At 39.1% G+C, this 25,178-nt stretch overlaps 1 protein-coding gene across 2 annotated transcripts in view; it reads right to left on the bottom strand.

Moving 5' to 3' along the window:
- Positions 1-25,178, bottom strand: part of POLD3 (DNA polymerase delta 3, accessory subunit) — a 58,857-nt gene that overhangs the window by 20,006 nt on the left and 13,673 nt on the right. The window contains exons 4-8 of one of the 2 annotated variants that reach the window (XM_020989572.2): positions 17,547-17,586; positions 15,514-15,643; positions 8,176-8,440; positions 6,492-6,564; positions 2,176-2,341 (exon numbers count right to left, since the gene is read on the bottom strand). In XM_020989572.2, coding sequence (XP_020845231.1) covers positions 2,176-2,341; positions 6,492-6,564; positions 8,176-8,440; positions 15,514-15,643; positions 17,547-17,586 — 674 coding nt within the window. Of the gene's footprint in view, positions 1-2,175; positions 2,342-6,491; positions 6,565-8,175; positions 8,441-15,513; positions 15,647-17,546; positions 17,587-25,178 lie in introns of both variants that reach the window. The other variant, XM_020989571.2, reaches the window with a different exon arrangement.

Raw genomic sequence — 25,178 nt, 5'->3', positions numbered from 1 at the left:
CTTCAGAGGTTGTTAGGAAAAAAAACAGGATTTATCTGGTTAGGTGCAACTGTATCTGAAGACAAGTAATTGGCTGGAACGGTCTCTTAACTGAAGTCTCCTCAAAGGACGATTCCCAAGGGTCCCTTCTCCCAGGAAGCCTATTCAGAATCACCTTAAAAATTTCATGGGAAAATTTCATGAGAACCAGAATAGAATCATCACTGTTAAAATCTACATTCTTGCTCCTCTCTTTTTTCCAATGCTTTTCCCATTATCACCCATTATAACCCTGTTTGTGTCAAAACAGCCAACTATGAATTCACAAGTGTGTTAAAAAGTGAACCTTTTCAAGTATTCTGGACGAAGTGACAGACTAATATAGAGGAAAGAACACTGGATTTGGAGTAAGAAGATTTAAGTTCAAATTCTGGCCTCGTCACTTACTACCCCTATGTCCGGAGCTTCAGCTTCGTCATTTGTAAAATGGGATGTTCTCTGACCTCATATTGTTTTGAGGAAAATACTGAATACACTACACACACACACACACACACACACACACACACACACACACACACACACACACACGGCTATTTTCATAAATATTACAATACATAAGTCCATCATACTAAGTGCATAATTAGTACCTTAAGGAGGGGCATATGTAATGACATACAAACCACTCATGAGAAATAGAAAGACCTCTGTTATTATGGCATAGATACGGCTATAAGCTCATCAATTCAGCAGACACAAGGGCTTCTAGAGAGAAGGGATTAGGATAAGGTTTAGGTCTAGAAGAGACCTTAGAAGTGATCTAATTATCTAATCCCCTTATTTTACAGCTGAGAGCAATGAGTCCCGAAGATGTTAAATAACTCCTGCAGGATCTCATGGAGTTAAGCCTGGGGAAAGCTAAAATAAGCATGCCCTTATCTGAGCTCCTAGGAGCAAGATGGAAACACTATGTGATGCTAAGGCTCAGTGGTGCTTAATCTGTAGGCTAAACTGAACAGACATGGACCAAAAAGAAAGGGAGCTTCAGGTAATATCCCCGGGACGCTCTATTCAATGATTTCTGAAGTACTCTAAAGTATATTTCTACCCTTTCCCTAACAGATGGTAAAGTATTGCTAGCTCAATGTCTGGCTTGGGTCGATGGAGGGAAGGAGGCAAAGATGTGATCAAACACACTCTAGTGGCATTGGGAATGAATTTACAAAAGGCTGCCAAGCCCCAAAAGCCTTCAAAGGTTGCTGAAAGCATCCCCGAGAACAAAAAAGATGGCGTGGGTTGAGTGGAAGGAGACTTAGACGTCCGATCCCCCAACCCCGAACCGGAAGGTAGCAGCAGCCTGTTCTTTCACAGAGCCCAATGACCAAGGACTATATAAACCACAAGGTCTACACGATACACTTTGTAAATGAGATAGTCCACAGGTACACAAGAGTTCTCCCCCACACCTCCCGCTCCTGGGAACTCTGCCAGCCCCACTTACAGAACCAGCAACAGCCATCCCAGTGAGCTGGGAACATTGTAGTCCATCCATATCACCTGTGCACAGCAAGGGGAAGTCCCCTGGATAGTGCTCCAGCTCAGCCTGAAACCTCAGGAGAGCTGGCTGGCATCTGTCTGGCAAAGAAACAGCCCCAACCTCCACACAAAAGTCGGACCTTTCTAGGGCCTATCGGTCCTGACGGAGGCGCTCAGAGGTTCTCTCAACAGACTCACTGCTACCAACTATGAGGTAGCGTCTCAAACTCCTGGACCCATTTTTAATAGCTTACGTGCTTTTTAGTTTCTCTTCTAATTACCTTTTACCACTTGAAAAATAAACTCATTGATAGAAAAAGTAAACACAGAAAGTCTTCTCTTTAACTTGACTAGAAATAGTATCCCTGAGTAAACCCTCACTTGGCAATCTGAAGTTCAAAAAAAGAAAAGAAAAATGAGGTATTCTTAGGCTATGTCTACAAGACTAAAATAAAGGTGGGGAGACAATGATCCAGGCCTGAAAGGGTTGGCTTCACAAGATACACTGGGGCTCATTATTCTGACCATATGGATCTATCCTAGGGTACCAGGAAGGCCTCACCATTCCGCTAAAAGCCACTGCTGTCAATAAGCTCAAGCTCAGACCTCTTGGCCCCCAGCAGAGATGCTTTTCCTCCAAGCTCCACAAAACTTTCCTACCTTTTTTTCTCCTTTTGCTGCATTTTAACAGGCTCTACTTTCTTGTAGGGTTTCTTCAGGCCTCCAGTGCATGCCAGCTTTGGTTCAGCGACAGAAACTAGAGGTTGTTCCAATGTTTTTTCTTCCTTTACTGCTTGTTCGGAGTCCAAACTGACTTTAAGTTTATCTGTGCACACAGCAGGGTAAGTTATATATATAATTGAAAGGCAATATTATTCTGTCAGGCAATAGTAAATTACCTTATCATCACCTCTGGAATTAAGCACACCAGTCAATACTTTCACCTCATAAATCATCAGTATTATTAAGCATATATCTGAGTTTTAGCTCTTTTTCAGTAGAAATCTAATCACTATCTTTCAGAATTTTATCATTTATACATGTGAACCATATCCTCAACTTTTTTCCTTCGTTCTCCCTAGAGGCCATCTAATACAATTCATAACCAAAACTTTACAATATCCCCAACAAGGGGTCATCCATCCCATTTGAACTGTTCCAGTAATGAGGAACGCATGACCTAACGAGGTAGACTATTCTATTTCTGCAAAGTTTTAAAACGAGCCTAAACCTATTTCACTTTATCTTCTAGCCAATGGACCTGGTTTTCCCCTCTGAAGCCACATAGATAAGACTACAATAGTCTTTTAAAAATTTTGAAGACAGGAATCAAGTCACCCCTTTCATGTCTTCTCTTCTCTGGCCTAACCCCCCAGTCCTTTCCATCTTATCTTCTTTTTTTTTTAAAGGCAATTGGGGTTAAGTGACTTGCCCAGGATCACAAAGCCAGTAATTGTCAAGCGTTTGGTCTGAGGCCGGAGTTGAACTCAGGTCCTCCTGACTTCAGGGCCAGTACTCTATCCATTGTGCCACCTAGCTGCCCCTCCATCTTATCTTCTATGAAATGTTTTCAAGTCCCCTCACCATCTTGGTTGCCCTCTCTTCTGTGGACATAGTTGATTTTGCTAACATCCCTTCCAAAATGTGGCACTGAGAAACTGAACAAAATATCCCCAAAACAATATGACCAGGGGAAAGGGCAGTAAGAATTTACTGGATTTTATACTTCCATTAGTGAAGTCTAAGATCATATTAGCTCTTCTGGCAATCACATCATTCAACTAAGTCATACTGAGCTTACAGTAATTAAAATGCCTAAGTTTTTTTTTAAATGCTATTTGACTACATCTCCCTCATTCTATACTGGCATAACTGATTTCTTTTAACCTAAACAAAGGACTGTATGTTTATATAAATTAAATCTTATCTCGTTAAACATCTGGAATTTGTGGCACTGGTCTCTACTTCCAACACTGTCACTCCCAAATTTTGTTAAGAGTTTTCCCCATGGTAAACACTCAATGAAATGTCAAATGACCATTAAGAATTGACAAGGGAATAGGAAAACAACCAAAAGAAAACCAAGTCATGAAGTCTTTTGTGAACCTGAAAGATGGATTGTGGCAATGCTCCAGCATCACACTCCAGGTCAAATTAAAATGTGAAGTGGTAGTGTTTAGTCTTCTTTAAGGCTGGGACCTGACACTTGATCTCTTTAAGGAATCTCATAAGTGTCACCAATGAACTGCAATTAACATTAAATAGCAAAGCAAGATCATCAACACGTAGATCCTAGAAAAGAGCCCAAATACCAGCCCTGAAGCACAGACTAGTTACAATATAATTCCATTGGCTAGAAGATAAAAGAATACCCAAATAGCCATTGTGTAGTGCACCAAACTAGGGCAAATGCAAATTAAGATGGACAAGGGGGAAAAAACCCTCAGGGATGTACCAAAACACAAATTCAAACAATGGGGCCTAGCTGTGGGAAACCAGTGCAGCATACAGACTAGCCTGGCACACTGCGGACAGAGATAGCTTGGGCTGGGTAAAAAACCAAAAAACAAAACCCCCCAACCACCCTGAATACAGTATAAAATTGGGCTCAACAAATTTGTTTTGGGCCTAAAGCCAGACCAAAAGTGGAGACGTATTTTTCAAAACGTATGTTTCAGTGACAGTGACACTTTCCTGGATCACTGATTTCTATGCCTTCTTTCCTTAAATCCTCTACAGGAGTCACTCAAAATCCTGAAGACCTAATGATTCTCTCAGAGGCATCAAGGTAGCACTCAAGCTGTCCATCCTTTATCTCTCCTTTTAGCTTCACAAATGAACCACCCATTTTCCAGTAATGCCTGTTCTCAAGAATCTATTTTGTCATTTTTCACATGGAAGTCATGGGCATGCTATAGTAGCCCTGTGAGTACCTGGAAAATCTGAGTTTTCTATGAGTGTGGACTTTCTGTAATTCACAGGTCTCATTAGAGGAATATTAGTGTTAAAGAGCAGCGAACAGTTGGGGATCAATGAAAGCGTTATGCAGTTTTCTAAATATGGGGTTTCTGGATCTCTGCCTCTTGCTCAATTCTTGGCTCGGATCACTGTCTGTCTATATCAATTGTCTAAGACATACCTACTGATGGACAATTGGGTGGGCTGCCTGTACAACTACATGGCAGGCACATTTCAACAAAGACGCAAAAAATATATTAGATTTTACACATAAACAAGCAGAGAACCTAATATTTTAGCTTCAACATGTGTAAGGCATTTTCTGTCTCAGCTGGCTGAAGTCTCCTCTACCTGTTGAGGCTGACAACTCCCTTTACCTTCATGAGAAAAAATGATGAGAGATCAGGGAGACAGATTATAGAGCAGCAAAATGAAGACCTGCCTACCAATTAACCATCCAAAAGCAGAATGAACTGCCTTGGGGCTTGCTCAGCACCAGCAAGCAGAGACGACAGTACCATTTGGGGGGATGTTGTAGAGGTGATTCGAGCACTAAAAAAATAAAAATTATACTAGATGACTTCTGAGGATTCTAACTTTGAAGTTCTATCATAACTATGTTAACAAAAAAAAATTACATTTCCACAGCAAAAAATATGTTTCTCCACAACAACCCTAGAAAGTAAGTAGTACTATTATCCATTTTATGGCTGAGAAAACCAAAGCTCAAAGAGGGTAAGGGGTATCCCTAAAAATCCCATGACTGATCCTTAAATCTAGATCTCAATTCCACCTGGAGTTGTCTTTCCAATCCTCACTCTGATCAGGATTTCTGACTTCTCTAAAGATGAGATATAGAAGATGGAGTTACTGATATCTAAGATAGTCCACAACCCCCATCCCACTTTAAGGTCTCCTTCCAATAGGAACAGTGCCAATATAACATAGCCAGGCCACTCTCCTGGTGGGTTTAAACAACCCACCTGCCCTATCCAAAAGTCCATTCTGAATACCGGGCACCACAAAAAAAATGTCAGGTGCCATGGTGGCCCTGAGTTTGCTTTGCCCTGGCATAAGACAAAGGGGAAACTCTAAAAGCAGCACTAGGTTTTGCAAATGGTAGTTTTAGCTAGAAGTTATACAGATGCAAATGTGGGGGGGGGGGGGACTGCTGATTGCATACCTCTCTTTTCTGCTGCACAAAGAGATTGGTATAAAAGGTCATAGGGAAAAGAAGAACAGATTTGCCACCTATGCATGACCTCATTCATAACATAGTACGATGGAAAGTGCACTCCATCTGGAGTCAGGAAATGTAGGGTCAAATCCCAATTCTGACACTCACTGGACATGAGGTACCGGGCAAATGATTTCCTGTCTCTAAGCCTTAGTTTCCTCATCTATCAAATGGAATAACCCACTTGCTGGGTTACTGTAATTATACTGTAAGCAAAGTGCTTTGGAAATCATAAAGGACCAAACGATACCGAAGAGAAGTATCATTGTCTTTAAGATAAGGGGGCTGAACTAGATCAGGGGTTCTTCACCTGAGACCGATGTGTGGGGGTTTGTAGATAGATTTCAGGGGGTCCATACTTGGATGGGAAAAAAATTACATCTTTATTTGTACTATTCTCTAACTAAAATTTAGGCCTCTCTTCAATTACAAATATTCTGAGAAGAGGTCCATGGAATTCACCAGACTCCCAAAAGGGCCCATGACCCCAAAAAGGTAAAGAATCATTATCTAGAGGCAACCTGGTGTAGTGGATAGAGGAGTCTGGAATCAGTCTCTGACGTACACACTGGCTGCATCATCCCACTCAAGTCACATCATTGCTCCAGGACACAAGCAACATTCTAACTCAGCTAATTTCCAGAGAAGCTACTGGTCTGCATGGCAGAGGGAGCCTGTATAACAGGGAGCTGCCACACTAATGAAACCACAGGTCAAAATAAAAATTTAATAGAAATCTATTCATTAGCAGAAGCATCTAGGAAGACAGAGACATGCTTACTCATAGCAGCTTTCCCAAAAAAATTGCTCATCACATTCCCTTTCCCTGGTGGTTTGCTGCTTGCTGAAGATGTCTGAAAACACAGAAAAGAAAACGGTTCATTCCACAATTCTGGCGTCAAATTCATCCTACCTATGCAGAAGCAGTCTTTGCCATCCACTCCAACACTAAAGACATCATCCAGGATGGAAGAGTTCATAAATTAGACTGGCTCTCCATAGTTTAGATAAAAGCACATATGAGGTGGAGCCAAGTATCCACCTAACTCAAGGGATGGAAGGTTTGAGACAAACTTTCAAATGGCCCAGTTCCTCTTAGTAATCCATTATAGATATATAATTAGTAAATGTATTTAAGCTGTTCTGAAACCTAGATTAAGTTAGAGGAACTGAGTTCAAGTTCCACCATTTACTAGTGATAAGTTATTTAATAATTAGCCCTCAGATCACACTAAGAGGGGTTCACATTTATATAATATTTTACAAAATACTCCCCTTTATAAAAATCTCATGAGGTAGGTAGTACAAAATTTATCAACTCTATTTTACAGAAGAGAAAACCAAGTCCTACTCCATAAGACTATTTTGAAGATCAAACAAAGTAACAAATTAAAGGCCCTTTCTGGGCATTCCTCTGGGGTCACTCTCAGAGAACAAGCACTATAATTGTCATGTCTTTCTGTGATGCTAACTGTGGGGGGACCTTGAGTAGGGTTATACCAGTGGAACTGTATTTCCAGTCCCATTGTGCCACAAAAGCTCTGAACAGAGGCCTAGCAGAGGACTCGACATCTCCTGGGTGAGGACCAGCATGTGGTGGAGAAAGAATGATTACTGAGTGGGCCACTCTTAAAATTGTTTTTTAAGCCCCAGCAATTGATGAAGATAATCAGTAAGGTACAAAGGGACTACAGTCCATACTGGTGGAGACAGGACCCACAACATGGAAACCTAAGACCCTTACAAATATTTCTTCCATAAAATCTCCCTAGTTTGACAGAAATGCTGCTTTTTATTTTACACAACCAAATTTCTCTCTAATGATGTTTAAAACATCTGAGCCAAATGTTATCTAGTAAATGCGTACAAAGCAGGGAGGTGAGGCAATGGGGACAAATATCTAGGTAGGCACCCAACTGAATTATGAACCTTATCACTCTATTAATGCATTTAAAAAGACTAAAATGGAGAGAGAACAAAGGACAAACCAAGATTTAAAAGTGAAGAACATTTATAGGGCAAATCCATGAGAATTCCAACCTGATAGAAAGAGAAACAATGCAGAATTAGACATCGGAACAGGTTCTAAAAAGGAACAAAAACTAGTCAGCCAGAAGATCATAGATCAAGGGCAGAAAGATCATCTAGTCCAAACTCCTCCCATTTTATAGAGAAGGAAACAGGCCAAGGGGTCAAGAGACTTGCCATGGGTCACACAGCTAGCAAAGGGCAGATCTGGAATTCAAATTCAGGTCTTTGAACTGCAAATTCAGTGTTTCTTCCACCATATCATGCCCCTTCTCTCATTATGAGGTAAAAACTACAAGTATTATTGGATTCAAGCTGACGTTAATGTTAACTTAGCATTAAATATTAAAATATTAATTAAAATATTTTAAATAGCAAGATGTTAAAAGACAATCTACACCACATAGGGAAAATGTAAGATCCAATGACTAACTTACATTTGTTGCCTCTTTTGACTCTGTTTTAGTCTCCTTGTTAGTGTCTTGGGGTTTGGAAGCCATTTTGGAGGCAAACATTCCCATAATTCCTTTGGGATGCTGTGAGGTCTGTTTGGTAGCAGAAGGACCATGGCCATTGGTGGTATGCTCACCATTGGGTAGGGCCTCATTTGATGGCTGAGGATCAGCCTGTCCAAATTTCTCTGAAGGAGAAATTTCATCAGGGGCTCTGGGTAGAGCAGCTGCACATTGGATGGCACTAAACCTAGGACAAGAAAGCATTCTATTAATTTCATTTCCTAACAACATGAAGCCAACCTTGGCCTTCCTTTCCATCTTAACCTTTCCCCGAAAGAATACCCTCTCAATTAACTCCACTTACTTATCTCAGTTTCTGGAAAAGAAGCAATCCAAATCAGAATGGAATGTGAACCACCAAATAACAACAAACTTTAGCAAAGTCACTATTAATGTAAAACTGAATGTCTTCACTAGGCTCTTAATCCTAAATCTATAATAACAATTATCTTGTAGATAATTTAATAACTAATAAATATGAAGCTAAGGGGCTTAAACAACAAAATCACTGGCAAATTTCTTTGCTGTTACTATTCATGATCTAGTACAGGGAAGTGGCTGGGATCTGAGTCATGGAGCTCCTATGGCTACATATCTCTTTGCTACATTTAATTCTCTTTAATATCAAATTAGTGGTACCATGGGTAAGAATTCTCAGGACAGGTGGAGGAATATGCTGGAATATTTTGTTCAGATAATCAAGAAATAATCTCTTTCTTTGTATATTTCTTTCTCGTGGAACTCTAAAACATAAAAATATTCAGTTCAATACTGCTGAACTAAACTAAATTTAGCATTTAATTACACACACGCACACACACACATGCACCTGAGTAAACCAAAAGAGGGATATGTCAAATAATTTAAGTTGAGATTTACCCAAAACTAAATTGACATTACAGCAGGTGCTGACTATTTTGATTACCGTGTTATATGACAATTTTGTTATATTCAAAAATCCAATTTGACAAACCTGAAATACCTACTATTTGCAAAGCATTGTAGTAGGAGCTAGATATACAAAGGCAAAAATGAATCAGTCCCTGTCCTCAAGAAGCTTATGTTCAAATCAGGCAACAATGGAATGAATGGGGAAGGGGCATATTAAATATAAAAAGTCTTATGGAGAATAATCAAGTGTTCAGCAGGCTGGTGGTAGAAAAGTGATTAGATCTGTTCTGCTTGGCCTCTACTGGCTGAAATAAGAGCAACAGGTTAGTTAAAGGCGGATTTTAGCTCAATGTGAAAGAACACTTCCTAATGATAAGAACTGCCCAAAAGTAGCCTGAGCTGCCTTGGTTAAGTAGTAAGTTCCCCATGGCTAGAAGTTTTCAAGTGGACGACGTATTGACACTGGTCAGAGATACCACCAAGCAGATTCATGCTTCTGCAGAGAGAGGAGCTAAATGAGAGACTCAAGGCAGCCAGGAGGGCAGAGGTAAGAGAGCTGAACTTGAGATCAAAAAGACCCAAGTTTCAATTCTGCTTCAGACACTAGCTGTGTGGCCCTGGGCAAATCGTTTAACCTCTTTATACCTCAATTTCTTCATCTGTAAAACGGGACAGACGATAGCACCTAACTCAGAGTTATGAGGATCAAGTGAAAGATCACACACAAGGCTCTGAAGACCAAAAAGGGTGAGACGTGAATGCTAGCTGTTGTTGTTGTTGTTCCAATTCTTAAGATTCTAGGAGTTTAAGATCACACGGAAGTTATAAGGAGGTAGGTTTTAGCTCAAAGTGAGAACTAACTTTCTAACACGTTTCTAATTCCTCCCCACCCTCCACCATTGCCAGCCCCTTCCCTCTAAAACTGTTGTTTTCCTTTTACACTGTGTATGTCTTATACAATCTAGTTATTTGCACGCTGCCTTCCTGATTAAACTGCAAGCTCCTTGAGAGCAGGAACTTTCTTTGTATCCCCAGCACTCAGCAGAGCTCCTGGCACATAGTAAGTGCTTAAGACTTACTGACGGACTGACTACCAAAAATAACCCAAAGAAATGGTGGTTTCACTCTCATCAATTAAGCCCTGCAGGGACCTGCAGAGGGGGTTCTTACCTTTGAAGTGAAACATACTAGAGCAGAAATGTCAAACTCAAATGGAACAGGGGCCACTAAGCCCTACATAAGGATCCCTGAAGACCACATACTGACTTAGAAATTAATATTAACATAACTCGGAGTCACACTACACACTATCCTCTATTGTTTTTATACTTTCACCTGGTTCTGCACCAGGGAAGTGCAGAAGACTGCCATGTCTGACCCCTCCGATGGCCTTCCAACTCTGTATACCAGAATTTCAGAGCTGGAAGGATTCACAATGGCCATCTAGTCTCACTCACATCCAACACACCTACCTGTGGTTATCCAACTTTTGCTTGAAGACATTCAGGGAGAGAGAACCCAGTACTTCCTCAGGAAGCACATTCCACTTTTGGAGAGCTCTAATTATTAGAAATTCTTTCCCTGACACCAAGTCAAAAGGAGTCTTCGAAAGTTTCTATCCATTGCTCTTAGTTCTGACCTTTGCGGGCAAAAAGAACAAGTCTAATCCTTCTTCCCCAAGACAGCCTGTCACAAAGTGGATGTCCACTGACTGGGGAATGGCTAAGCAAGCTGTGGTACGTGACTACAACGGGATGACTCCCATGAACTGCTGCAGAGTGAAGTAAGCAGAGCCAACAAAACATCATACGATGGAAACAGAGCCACTACAAAACAATCAAAAGGGAATGCTAAAAAATTACAAAAGAATAAGTATTACCCTAAAAAAAAAAAACATGAGAAGACACTGCCTTCCACTCCTCTGAAGAGGTAGGAGGTTCATGGGTATGGAATACCGCATACATTTTGGGACTGTTTCAATGTACTGATCAGTTTTGCTGATTTTTTCCTCCTCTTTTTCTTTCCTTTTTAAAAAAAAAATTGTTATACAGGATGGCTCTCTGGTAGCTAGGAAGTAGAAAATAATAGAAGAAATGTAGATAATATGAAAACAAAAGATATCAATAAAAATTACTTGACCAAAAGAAACAAAAAAAATGCTTCTCAAGTACTTTCATGCCCTGCCTAAGTTCTCTTTTTGGAGACAGCTAGTGATGCAGTGGACCTGACTGATCTCAGACACTAGCTAGGTGACCCTGAGTGAGTCACTTAACTGATACCTGCTTCAGGTTCCCCACCTGTAAAATGGGAATAATAGTGCACCTATATGGGGCAGCTAGGTGGCGCAGCGGACAGAGCTCTGGCCTTGGAGTCAGGAGGACCTGAGTTCAAATCCAACCTCAGACACTTGTCATTTACTAGCTGTGTGACCCTGGGGCAAGTCACTTAAACCCAACTGCCTCGCCAAAAAGAAAAAAAAAATAGTAGCATCTATCTCCCAGGGTTGCTGTGAGGATCAAATGAGATAATACAGCTCTTCGCACAGGGCCTGGCACATAGCAGGTGCTATACAAATGTTGTTTCCCTCCATCCCTACCCTCTTTTTAGACTTAACATCCGGGGGCAGCTAGGTGGCACAGTGGACAGAAAACCGGCCCTAGATTCAGAAGGACCCGAGTTCAAATCCGGCCTCAGACACTTGACACCTACTAGCTGTGTGACCCTGGGCAAGTCACTTAACCCCACTTCCTAGCAAAAAAAAAATTCTCTTTAGACTTGACATCCCCAGTTCTTTCAACTGAGTCTCACATAATATGGACTCCAGATACTTCACCATTCTAGCTGCTATCTTCTGGTCACACTCCAGCTTACCAATGCTCTTCCCAAAACATGGTATCCAAACTGAACCTGACACTCTAAATGTGCCCTGATGAGGGCAGAACACAGTAGAACGACCCCATCCTTATTCCTGAAAGTTTTCCTCCCTTGATCCAAGGTCACATGAACTTTTTGGATACATCATGCTGCTACTTTGTAATGAACTTGCAATCCATTAAAATTCCCAGACCTCTCTCAAACTGCTATATAATCTTACCTCCCCATCTTGTGAATATGAAATCAAATTTCAAGTATAGCCTTTACATGTATCTCTAATGAATTGTATCTTCTTATATTCAGCCCAATGTTCTAATGTTTTTAGATTCTGTGGTGTAGTGTATTTGCCACTGCTCCTAAATAGACCTTCTCCAAATTAGATAAAGATGCCTCTATCTCTCTGCCTGAGACATTAAGCAGCACAGCTCCCTGGGGAACCCTCCACCAGAGACATCTTTCCAAACTGACATCCAGCCATTACTGACTTCTCTTGAGGCCTGGCCAATTTGCTTTCTCACAGCTTTGAATATAGCCACTTGATTCCCCTGGAAGACCACGCAGCCCAGAGCTTTCCACCTTTTCCATAAGAATAACTAACACGATACAAACCCTTAAAAAAAAAATAGGTAAACGAAGTCTATAGCAATCCTCTGATCTACCAGTTCAGTAGCCCTCTTTAAAAAAGGAAGGAAGAACTCAGATTCTTTCTGATGATTTATGAGGTCAGCACCAGAAAAGGAATAACTTTAGTGAACTTAACACAGCACAACTTAACTACCACAAAGAGAACAAAAATAGAACTAAACAAAGAAATTAGAGGTTAAGTTTTTTTCCTAATATTTAGAACAAAGACCCAAGTTCATGAGAACTGAGCTCAAATTTGTCACTGGTACTACTATTCCAGTATCACCACTGCTGAGGATTAAAGAAAATGGAATCTCTAGAAGGCACACTGTTCAGGCCTGCTCAAAAGGTTAACCCAAGCTAGAGTCACCAAGTTTTTCTCCATGAAAGAGTACATTTGATTTCTTCCTCCCTAACTTTCCACCTCCCTGACCCTAACTTTAGAGTACAGACCAGACTGTGAGTTAGAAGACTCAAAGTTTGAGTTTCAGCTCTGCTGCCACTTACTATGTGACCCTGCGGAAGTCAATCGAGCTCTAAAAATCTCAGTTTCCTCATCTGTAAAAGATTTTCCTCATTAAAAAGGTGAATAACACTTGTACTACTTCCATTCAAAGGGTGGTTATGAAGAAAGTACTCTTGCAGCACTATGGAGATATTAGCTATAAGTATTATGAAGATCCTTGGAGAGGGACAGGAGTGAAGAGTGTACAAATGACTTCAGATCCCCCTCAGCTGGGAATCACTCAAAAGTCATGGAGAAGAGTGTCTGGTGGTAGTTGCTGTTTTGGATATCAAGAAAATCTGGCTTCAAGATTTACTGATGGACTGTAATCTACTGATCATTCACTAAGTTTCAAAAGCCATCCCATGCTATAGGGTAGTTAGGTGGATAGAACACTGGGCCTGGAGACAGGAATACCTGAGTTCAAATTCAGCCTCAAGACACTTATTAGCTGGATGACACTGGGTAAATCACTTAGCCTCTATTTGCTTCAGTTTCCTCATATGCAAAATGGGGATAATAGTAGCACCGACCTTTCAGGGTAGTTGTGAGTATCAAATAAGAGCTATTATTATAGCTATTATTATTGGAGCTCCAAAAGCAGGGGCAGGGAACCTGTGGCCCTCTAGGTCCTCAAGTACAACCCTTTGACTGAATCCAAACTTCACAGAACAAATCCTCTTAATAAAAGAATGTGTTCTGTAAAACTTGGACTCAGTCAAATGGCCCCACCCAAGGACTTAGAAGGTCACAAGTGGCCTTGAGGCTACAAGTTCCCCACCCCTGTAAAAGTTTTCCAAAGACTATGTACACATAAGGTTCCTATGTGGAGATCACCTTTTAAGAACCCACACTTACAAAATAATTTTGTCCACTTAAAGTTAGGAACAGGGTATCAGCAATGCAACAGCTGATAGCCATTCATCCTCCCTGACTACTCTCTATCAAGGGGGCTGTGTTTCACAGAACTGTCTATATCTACTGTCAGGTCAGTGACAATGACTCTCTTCTTAGTCTATATTTCTCAGCCTAAGGATTGGGCTGGAAACAGCAACAGGGCAAAGAGCAAGTCAGGTTGTAAATCTGAGCCAGGATACAAAGGCCCTCTGCTCAGTTCTAAAGTTCCACCTCTCTTGATTCCATAGCACTTCTTCAAACACATGAAACAATCCTAGAAATGAGTCAGTTCCCTGGTGACCCACAATTTTCAGAGCTAAATACAAACTTCTTTATTGAAGATAAATTTTTCATATCTCTACTGGGAATAGCTTAAGTGAAATTTCATTAGAATGCTTCCTGTTACCAAGTTTTCCACTTGCCTTGTTTATTTTAGGGGGCCCTGAGCAAACTGCATTTTCAAAATGCTGGAGTCCCTTTTCTTCTTGCTTACTGACATGCTGTTTGTAATATGGTGACTGGTTTTTGGAACCTAACATAGCATTCCAAATTACAATACAGAAGGCTTTTCAAAAAACAATAATCACTCAATTTGACTGACATCTACCAGAGTCTTAATAATTTTTTTTTCAATTCTCACAAAACAAATCATATAATTTTTTTATTTTATCTTTTCAGAACTTACTTTCTAGCTAGGCTGACTGAAAAGAAGATGTCCCTGCTGGACTGTGAACCAAATGAGGCCAGGGACCATGTCTTATATAAACTAGGGATCTTCCCCAGTGCCCAGCACAACAGGTATTCTACACATAGTAGGTACTTAATGTGTGCTATCTGGCTCCTGTAGGACAGAATGTGGGGGTGGGGAGGGGACAGCTATCATTCTACAGAGGCAGATTTCAATTCAACATAAGGAAAGAGCAGAGCAGGCTGCCTCATTCAGGAGACAGTTTCCCTATCACCCCTTCAAGCAAAGGTTGGATTGCCTCTAGTCGGGGATGCCACAAAAAGGATTACTGCATCGGAGAGGTACTACACCAGGTGATCTCCCAACACCATTCCAACACTGAGATTCTCTGAGTCTGTGCTAGAGGGGATTCCTGCTTCAAGGGAATGATCAGACTACCCAATTTTTCTAAGATCCATGACAACTCTGAGGTTCTGTGATTCTATTAAATAATCATTTTGTGGCATACTGCAGTAAATACTGGAGTTCTTTCTAAGAAAGGCATACAGGGACTCCACCGGGATTTCAGTATGGGGGTCCTAGGGAAATCCAGTCTTCCTTTACACAGAGCTTTTGGGTTTTTTTCAGCTCGCAATGCACCACCAAACCAAGCCCTGGCTATCCTGTAAGGCCATGGGGCTTTTACCATAGCTGACATTTCACATTAAGAGGGAGCCACTGTATAAACAATTTATAAGACCAATTAGCCAAAAAGCCCACAGAGAAGGTTTAAAGCACTCACTTGCTGCAGCTCTGCAGGTTGGTTTTGAGGATGTCATAATCAGTGTTGAACAGAGGCCCGCTGTCCTTGAGCATTGCTTTCTGGACACTGTACACATGGATGCTGGCAGTCACAGCAAGCCTGGACTTCACTGCTACGAGTCAACAGGAAGAGTACACTGTTAATACAAAGTCTTCATGGCATGAAGAGGAATATAACAACAACTTCTGCATTAAACCATTCGCAGTCTGTGGTAGTCCAATAGCTTTAAAGGCTAACAAGCCACCCTGAAATAACATCAACTCATCTGTCTGCAAACAGGGACATTCTGACAAGGTAGGTGGTAGTGAGTCAGGCAATATAGCACTCACTATCGTCTCCCACACGCAGCGGGCACTCAATAAACAGTAACTAATGACTGATGATGACAACCAGGGGTTCTCTTTCCCTCAGTCACTGGAGGATCTGTTGTCTAGCATACTGCTGATGGGAAACAAGGTTGCTGAAGGTCATTTCTGCCTGAACCAATATACATTAATATCTATTAATCTCTGCACAGAGATACTATTCTCTCAGGAAGACACTTAGCATGGTATAATGGGAAGAGTACCAGAACAGGAGACAGAAGACTGGGTTTGAGGGCCAGTTTTGCTCCTTGCAACCTGGATAACCTCTGCCTCCGTTTCCTCATCTGTGAAGCAAAGCAATAATCCTTCCGTGACTACTCCTCAGGGTTACTCCTAGAAATACAGCATGATGGAGTAAAATGAAGAGTTGAGATTGGAAGACATGGTAGGCTCTGCCACCTTGGGCAAGACACTTAGCACCTCCATGGTTGTTTTGCTCTATACACAAAGGGATTGGATTAGATGATCTCCAACATCCCTTCTGGCTGTAAATCATAAAAGCACAATCCTTTGGAAACAAAGAGCTTTTAAAGTCTCAGAATTTTTTTTCAATTTAAATTTCACTTTTATTATAAATTTAACAATGATCAACAGGCACATTAGTAGAATTAGGAGAGGACTACTGAGCACAGCATCAAGGAAAAATGAAATAGGTCTTCTCATAAAGCCTTGCCTGAGGAGACAGTATGGTGTAGAGTCAGAAAGTCTGGGTTCAAATCCAACTCTTCTACCTATTATTTTACAGCCTTGAGCAAGTCATTATCTTTCTGGGCCTTAGTGATCTCTAAGGTCTGTTCCAGTTCTAAATATATGATCCTATTACCCTCATATAAATGAGAGGTATTATTATGGAGTAGACACAACAATACCTGCCTATCACATAAAGAAAAAACAAAGGGAAGAGATACATCTAGGTTATATAGCCAATGCCCTAGACCCCCATCAGCCACCTTGCCTTTGCTACCAGAAGAATATCACTATAAGCAAAGAAATGGGGGGAAAAAAGTAACTATCACCATTAATATATCAAATTTAACTTTGACTAACAATGGAAAGTTTGGAATGGAAACGAGTCTTTACATACAAAGACAATAGATGATGCTTTGGTGGGAAACAAGAGATCTAAGACCATAACATCTCATTAAATATAGATTCCTGGTTGTTGGGGTTTTTTTCTTCTGCTTAAAAACAAAACAAAAACAAAACAGAAGAGTCTTGTTATGGTGCTCAAACATTTAATTTGGAAGTGACATGAAGCCCTTTGGGATTTCCAGAGAAGTTCTATTTCATTTCCTTCCCAAACAACTGTCAAAGAACACAGTGCACTGATGAAAGGCTACTGTCTCTCCATGATTGGTAAGAAAATCCACCGAGCTTTCAGTAGTTTGGAATGTCCATCAGAAGTTTTGAGGTCTTCTGCTGAAAAGTGCTATATAAATGTCAGTTGTTATTAAGTTATAAGAGTATGAGGTTAGGCAGATGGAGTATCATATTTTAAAAGGTTTGAGGAACTGGTAATAAAAGGAATACAGAACTCTCCAGTTAAGCAGCTGAAAGTATTATGTGCAGATGTTAAAGTAGCTTTTTATGATACCTACATTTTGGTACCTTAAGAGGAAAAACTTGCTTAACAACTCAAACACTTACCCTCCAGTTTATCTTCTCTCACTACTGCAACCTTGTGGCACTGCAAGAAATAACAATTTATCTTCATTAGAATTTTAAGGTTTTCTTTCTAATAGTTCAATGGTACTTGGAAGGAGTATTAGGACAGCAAAGGATACCTCAAAAATATGTGATAACCTGTATGTTCAGCACTGGCAATACAAAGATAAATATGGCATAGGCTTTGTTCTGAAGGAACTTAAATTCTAATTGGCAAAGGGAAGGGAGGTAGAGAGAAGAAAAGAGAGAGGAAGAGACTCACAAGGAGAGAGGGAGACACAGAGAGAGAGAAAAACATATACCCATAAACACGATGCAAAGGACAGGATGCTAAATGCAAAAGGAGGATTCCACCGAAGAGCTATGATAAATCTGTGGGAGAAGAGATCACTTTTGGCTGAAGGAAGGGAAGGGAACATTAGCTCCTGCTTCTTGGAGGAGGCAGCATCTGAAATGGGGCCCTGAAAGAAAGAAGGAATTTCAACAAATAGAGGTCCTGGGGTGGGGTAAAAGGCAGGGAGAGGGGGTCCACTCCAATAACAGGGACAGAATGACACTGAGATTGGGAAAAAGGAAGAATAACAGGTAACAAAGAGTAGTCCAGTTCGGCTGGAACATAAAGTGCATGATGGGGACTAGCACAAGTTCAAAAAGCTTGGAGCCAGACTGTAGAAAGCCTTGAATGCCACGATAAAGTTTGAAAAAACTCTTTTAAGCCTTTCCTACTATGAGTCTTCTAAATTAGATTAAGGAAGGTTACAAGGTTTATTTCAATATTACAAATATCTTACAAACTACAACTAAATAATTCTAAATTGCATTCTGAACCTAACAAATGAGAATTTTCATATATATGTAATACATATGTATAGATAGATATCAGAACTGAAAGAAGACTGTAAAAGAAATTGCAAATCTCTATAATGTATAGCTTGCTTTTCTTTCAAAATATTCAATACATTCGACACATAACTTTCAAATCCATCCTGCTTAACTGTGATTCTTTCTGGCCTTCTGTTCTCCTCTGTCCTTTTGACCCTCTTTTCTTTTTCTTCTTTTTTGAGGTAGAGAAGAGAGGAAGATACTCTAATTTGTAACCCCTCTTCCACACACCCCCAGTGGAAAAAATAAAAATACTGCCCTTGTAATAAGAATGGATGGTCAAGAAAAACAAATCCCCAAATTGGCTATGCCTACAAATGTACAGTTCATTCTGCACTGAGGCTATCACTTCTCTGTCAGGAGGTGCCTCATCATTCTATCACGATGCATCATCATGACAGAACTGAGACTGGTCATAAGTCTTTCAAAGTTATTATTCTTTACAATGCTGTTGTTATTGTTTAGATTGTGCTGGTTCCATTCACTTCATCCAGTATCAGTTCATATAAGTCTTTCCAAGTTTCTTTGAAATCATCTCTTTCATAATTTCTTACAAAATAATAGCCCAGTTACATGCACATACCATACACACACACACACACACACACACACACAAAACCATTCTCCAATCCATGCATATCCTCCTTTGTTTCCAGTTCTTTGCCTTTGCTGAAAGAGCCACTATAAGAATTTTAATATATATGGGGCCTTTATCTCTTTCTAGTATTTCATAGTAATGGTATTACTATGTCAAAGTTCAGTGACATAGTTTTGTGATTTTTTAAAGACATAGTTCCAAATTGCTTTCCAGAACAGCTCTACCACCTCACAGTTCCACCAACAATGCCTTACTGTGCCTATTTTCCCACAGCCTTCCAGCATTTTCATTTTCCTTTGTTGTTATCTTTGCTATAGATGTGAGATGGAATCTCAGTGTTAAATTTTTTAAATTTTTAGTGATTTAGAGAATTTTTTTCATATTGTTCTTGATACTTGAATTTCTTCCTTTAATAACTGTTTGTTTATATCCTGTAACTATTTATCTATTATGGTACAGTTGTCATTATTATATAACTGAATCAGTTCCTTACTTACATATACTGTATATCAAGATAACAAAATCCAATTACCTATTTCCATCAAAAATACCAAATAAGTACAGGAAACTTTCAAGAAATCAGCTATAAAATTTTCCCCCAGTTTGCCTGTTTCCCTAATAGTTTTAAATGCACCAATTAGCTTTATGCACAAGCTTTTTAATTTTAAGTAATCAAAATTGTCTATTTTATTGTCTTTGATCCTCTCTATTCCATAGTTGATCAAAAACTCTTCCCCATCCATAGCAAGGAAATGTGTATTCTTCCTTGATCATCTAGTTTATGATTTGATCTTTCAAATCTAAGATATACACACACACACACATAAACACACACACGGAAGTTATCGGTCTATCCTTAATTTCTGCCAGACTGCATTGCATATATCCCCACAAATTTTTGTTGAATAGTGTGAGTCTTTACCCTAGTAGCTGTGATCTTTGGATTTATAGAAAAGGATGCTACTATGTTCATTTGCTTCTACAAGCTGTGGACCAAATCTGATCCACTGAATGTCTTCTCTTAACCAATACCAAGTCGTTTTAATGATTACTGAATTGTGGTGCAGTTTGAGGTCTGAAATTGCTAGGGTTCTTTCCTTTCCACCTTTTTTCAATAATTCCCTTGAGATTCTTGACCTTTTCTCCTCCAGATGAATTTCATTAATATTTTTCTAGCTCTATACCAAGTAATCATTTGGCGAGGTACTAAATAAGTACATTTATTTAGACAGTATTGTGATTTTTGTTATATTGGACGCCCATGAGCAATATCAAACTTTTTACCTTCATCTCTAGTCTGTAAAGAATGGTTTAGATTATACTATTAAGAGCTCCTGTGCGTGTCTTGCCAGGTAGATTCACAAATGTTTTACACATTCTGTAATTATTTTGAATGGAATTTCTCTATCTATCCCTGCTGGATTTTGCTGGTAATATACAGAAATGCTAGTAGTTTATGTGGATTTATTTTATAACTTGCAACTTTGCTGAAGTTACTATTTCACTTAATTTTTAGTGGATTCTTTAGTTTTCTAGATGGACTATCAAATCATCTGCAAAAAGTAATAGTTTTGTTTCCTCTCTGGCTTTGCTTATTCCCTCAATTTCTTTTTCTTGTTATATTGCTATACCTAGAATTTCTAGAATTGTATCAAATAGTAGTGGAGATAACAACCATGTGTGCTTTAAACTGATCTCATTGGGAAGGCTTCTATTCATTCTCCATGACAGAAAATGTTAGCTCTTCATTTTAGATACTACTTACCATATTAAAGAAAGATCCATTTTTTCCTTCCCTTTTTAGTGTTTTTAATAGAAGTGAGTATTGGATTTTGTCAATCTTTTTCAGCATTTACTGACATAACTGTGTTTTTTAAATTAATGTAGTCTATTGCATTTATTGTTTCTTTCTATTAAATCAACCCTGCATTCCTCACATAAATCTAATTTAGTCATAATACATAACCTTTCTAAAATACTGTTGTTACCACTTTAATAATATTTTATTTAACATTTCTGTGTCAATATTCACTAGGGATAGTGAGCTATAGTTTTCTTCCTCTGCTTTGTCACTCCCTGGTTTAGGAATAAAGAGCCTACCTGTATCATAGACAGCTTGGAACTCTCTCTTTTTTTCTTGTTTTTTGCAAATTGTTCATGTAATTTTGGTCTTAATTGTTCTTTAAAGTTTAATTAAAATTACTTGAAAATAAATCTGATCTCCCTTTTTTATGAATTGTTCATTTATGAATTATTCAATTTCTTTTTCTGATACTAATTTATATACTGTATCTCTTGTTCCATTAACCTGGCAATTTTATGTCTTTGTAAACATTCATCAATTTCATGTCAGTTATCCTTTTCGTTGGGCACACTGGATAAAAGTTAACTATGGTTTCCTTTATTTCATATTCAATAGCTGTGAATTCTCCTTATTCCTTTCAGTTTTTTTTTCCATTTGCTTTTGTACTTTTTTAAAAATTAGGTTATTTGGCTGTTTTTATTTTTTAAGTAATTCCTAGTTTTATTTGTCAACTCAATGGTTTTTTATTTTCAATTCTGTTAAATTCTTCTTTGATTTTCAAAATTTTTACTTTAGTGTTCATTTGGAGTTTTTCTATGTTACTTTCCTAGGTCTGGTTTTGTTACATGCTCAATTTATTAATCTTTTCTCTAGTCTTCGTTAATGAAAGCAGGTAGAATAAATTTTATCCTAGGCACTGCTTTTGTTGTATCCCATGAGTTTTGGTATGCTGTCTCTCTGTTGACATTTTCTTTAACGAAATGTTTTGTTGTTTCGATTATGTGTTCTTTGACTCATTAATTACTTGAGATTAAAGTAGTCTCTAATCTTTTTTTTTTAATCCATACTTCAAAGCCCCTTTACTGAATATATTTTTGCTGTATTATGGTCAACAAAGGATGCTTAATATTTTTGCTTTTTCTCATTTGTTTGTGAGGTTTTTAATTCCCTAATACATGATCATTTTTTGTAAATGTGCCACGTTCTGGTGAGAAATATGTAAACCTCTTCTTGCTCCTATTTTGTTCCTATTCTGTTTCTAAATTTTGGCTCTAATTACAACAAATCTATCATATTTAACTTTTCTAAAGTTCGATTCAAGTCTTTAATGTCTTTCTTGTTTTATCTTTTTGTTAGATTTGCATAGTTTTGAAAGGAGTACAATAAGGCTCCCCCAATATTATAATTTTACTATTTTTTCCCTGCAATTCAATTAACTCTTCCTTTAAGTATTTATGCTATGCCATTACAGCATACATAGGAAGTACTAATTCATTTTCTATGGTACATTTAAGTATAAAGCAATTCCTGTGCTTATGTTTTTGTATCCATATTTATTATTGTTATTATCTGAAATCACGATTGTACCTCTAATTTTTTTTAAAGTTCATTTGAAGCATAAGACTTTGCTCCAACTATTTTATCTCTGGGTTGAGTTTTGATCTTTCAAATGTTTTTCTTCTAAATAACAATTGTTGGGTCCTGCTTTGTAATCCATGATATCCTCTTCCATTTTCATGGGTCAGTTCATGCCATTCATGTTGTTATGATTGTTAACTGTGTATTTCTCTTCATCTTGTCTTCTTGTACTTTTTTCTCTCCTTCTCCCCCCTATATTCACTTCTTTATAATGAAGGGGATGAACGAGGAGTTTGCTTATCACTAGTAACCCATAACTGAAGAGATCTATCCTAATCCATTGTCCCTTTTCTATTCATCTCACTGTCTCTAATCTTTCATTTCTTTCTTTTAAACTATTCTTAACACTCTACTCTCCGATGTTGGAGTTTGTTTTGCCTATGACTATTCCCCCACCTATCCTGGGCTCCTTAAACCTCTCTCTCTTCTCTCCTTGCCCTAACCTGACTCTTCGTGTGTGTGTGTGTGTGTGTGTGTGTGTGTATGAATGTATGCAACTTTCCTTGTCTAGTTCAGATGAAAGTAAGATTCATGGGATGCACATTCTCCCTATCCTTTCTTCAATGGCACATTCTTCTCCCAATCCACTCCTCTTATTACATTAATGGATGAAACATTAACTAACTAAAACTAACTTTAAGTTTTCTCCCCCTTTTCCTTCTCCTAAGGCTGTTGAAGTAGAACAGAACTACCCCCACACTGTCTCTTAACTCTTTCCATGATTCCTGAAGACATTAGAGGTCTTCCATCTTCTCCCTCATTAGAATATAAGTAACTCACTGTTACTAAATGATCAAATATATTTACCTTTTTACATTTCTCTTGTTTTATGCATCTGCCTTTCCAAGTTCCTAGGCCCTTCTGGCCTTTTCAAGAGGAACATTTTCAAGTCCTCTATTTCATTAAAGGTAAATTTCTTTCCCTTGCAGGACTATACTCAGTTTTGTTAATGTTATTCTTCATTGCAAGCCTTTATCTTTTGCCTCCCGTAATACTGTATTTCAAGTTCTCTCCTTATAACAGCAGCTGACAAATCGAAAGATCCTGACTATGGCTTCTTGGTACCTAAATTCTCTTTTTGGCTATTTGTGATATTTTTTCTTTGACATGGAAGCTCAGGATTTTGGGTTATAATGTTCCTGGAAATTTTCATTTCGGCGTTAATTTCAGGAGGTGAATGGTAGATTCCTTTTATTTTCTTCTTTGCTCTCTGGTTCCAATAAATCTAGGCAGATTTAAAAACTGATTTCTTGAAATATGGTAATCAGGCTTTTTTAAGTCATGATTTTGACATAATCCAAAGACTCTTAGATTAATCTCCCCTTGACTTGTTTTCCAGGTCAGCTGCTTGCAACATTTTCTTCTGTTTTCTCCATCTTTTGATTTTGTTTTAGTTTCTTCTTGTCCACTGGAGTTGCTGCTCTCCGTTTGGTTCGTTCATCTTCAGAGAGTTCAATTCCTGGGTAAGTTTATCACCTTCCATTCTAAACTACTGATTCTTTTTGCCAGTTTTTCCTCTCCATCTGCCATTTCATTTAACATTACATTTTGTGTGTCACACCTGTTGTGTCTTTTAGGTCCTCTCCAATGTTGTGGCCAGGTCTTCTTTTCTCAGAAGCTCTATTTGCTGGGTTACTCTCCTCTTTTGTATTTACCTCTTGGGCTTCTCTAAATCCATTGTTTCTCTTCATTGTGTTCAGCATTTCCTTCTTTTTACTTATAACTCCAGCCTCAGCAACTGATTTAGGATCTTATACTCGAGTCACTCTGTTCCTTCCACATTCTGTGATGGCCAGGGCACATGCCCTGTTTGGTCCTGGATGGGGGGGCTCAAACTAGATCCTGCCTTCTGCAGGAATTCCTGGGTTTGGCTCAGCCTCCTGGTGGCTCAACTTAACAGTGGTAAAATTAATTAGGAGGAACTGTGGAAGATAGTATGTTAGGATCTAGAGAAGCTGACATCCCTCAACAGCTGGTTTTGGTATTGGTCTTGTCTGAGTCCTCAAACATTGGTCTTTTCTGTGTCCTACACCTGGAGTTGTCTCCATCCCTTACTATGACCTGTCAGACTCCAACCAGAAGTTGCTGACTACACTGGTTTCAGGTTTCCTACAAAACCTCAGATGCTTTTCTTCCCAGGTGCTACCATGGCCCTTTCTCCTGTTGTTCCTTGGGTACAGGCTGCCCAGAACTGAATCTAGCCTGGTCTCCTACTATGCTGTAGGCAGGCCTACTGGATGCTGCACCACTGAGTCTCTTGGGCCCTGGGTGAGGCTGCCTGGGTGCTGATCCTGCCCTAACTACTACTCTGGGTCTGTGTTGCTTGCAATCTTGGCATCTGTCTGCCTACCCTGGCTGATAGCCACTCAAGAGCTTTCACAGAATTCTGGCAGTCACTTTGTACAGTCCTGGACTGGATAAAAGAGATTATAGCTATTTTTCTTTGGCTTTCTGTCTTATTCTTTCTGGTGATTTTTTTAGAGCTTTAGTAGGGTATTTCTAAATGGATCTCAGCATCTCTAGATCCTAACACATCATCTTCCCACAACTCCTCGTAATTAATTTTACCACTGTTAAGTATGTTTGTACTTTGTCTTGGTGCTTGTATTTCAGAAGAAATCTATTAAACCCATTTTATGTTTACACAAAAAATTTCACAGGGCTTTTTTAGGTGGGGGGAGGAGTGTCTGAT

This window comes from Phascolarctos cinereus, unplaced genomic scaffold (assembly GCF_003287225.1).
Source record: "Phascolarctos cinereus isolate Bilbo 61053 unplaced genomic scaffold, phaCin_HiC Scaffold_726;HRSCAF=1367, whole genome shotgun sequence".
Lineage (NCBI taxonomy): Eukaryota > Metazoa > Chordata > Mammalia > Diprotodontia > Phascolarctidae > Phascolarctos > Phascolarctos cinereus.
This window is presented reverse-complemented; position numbering and strand designations above follow the sequence as displayed.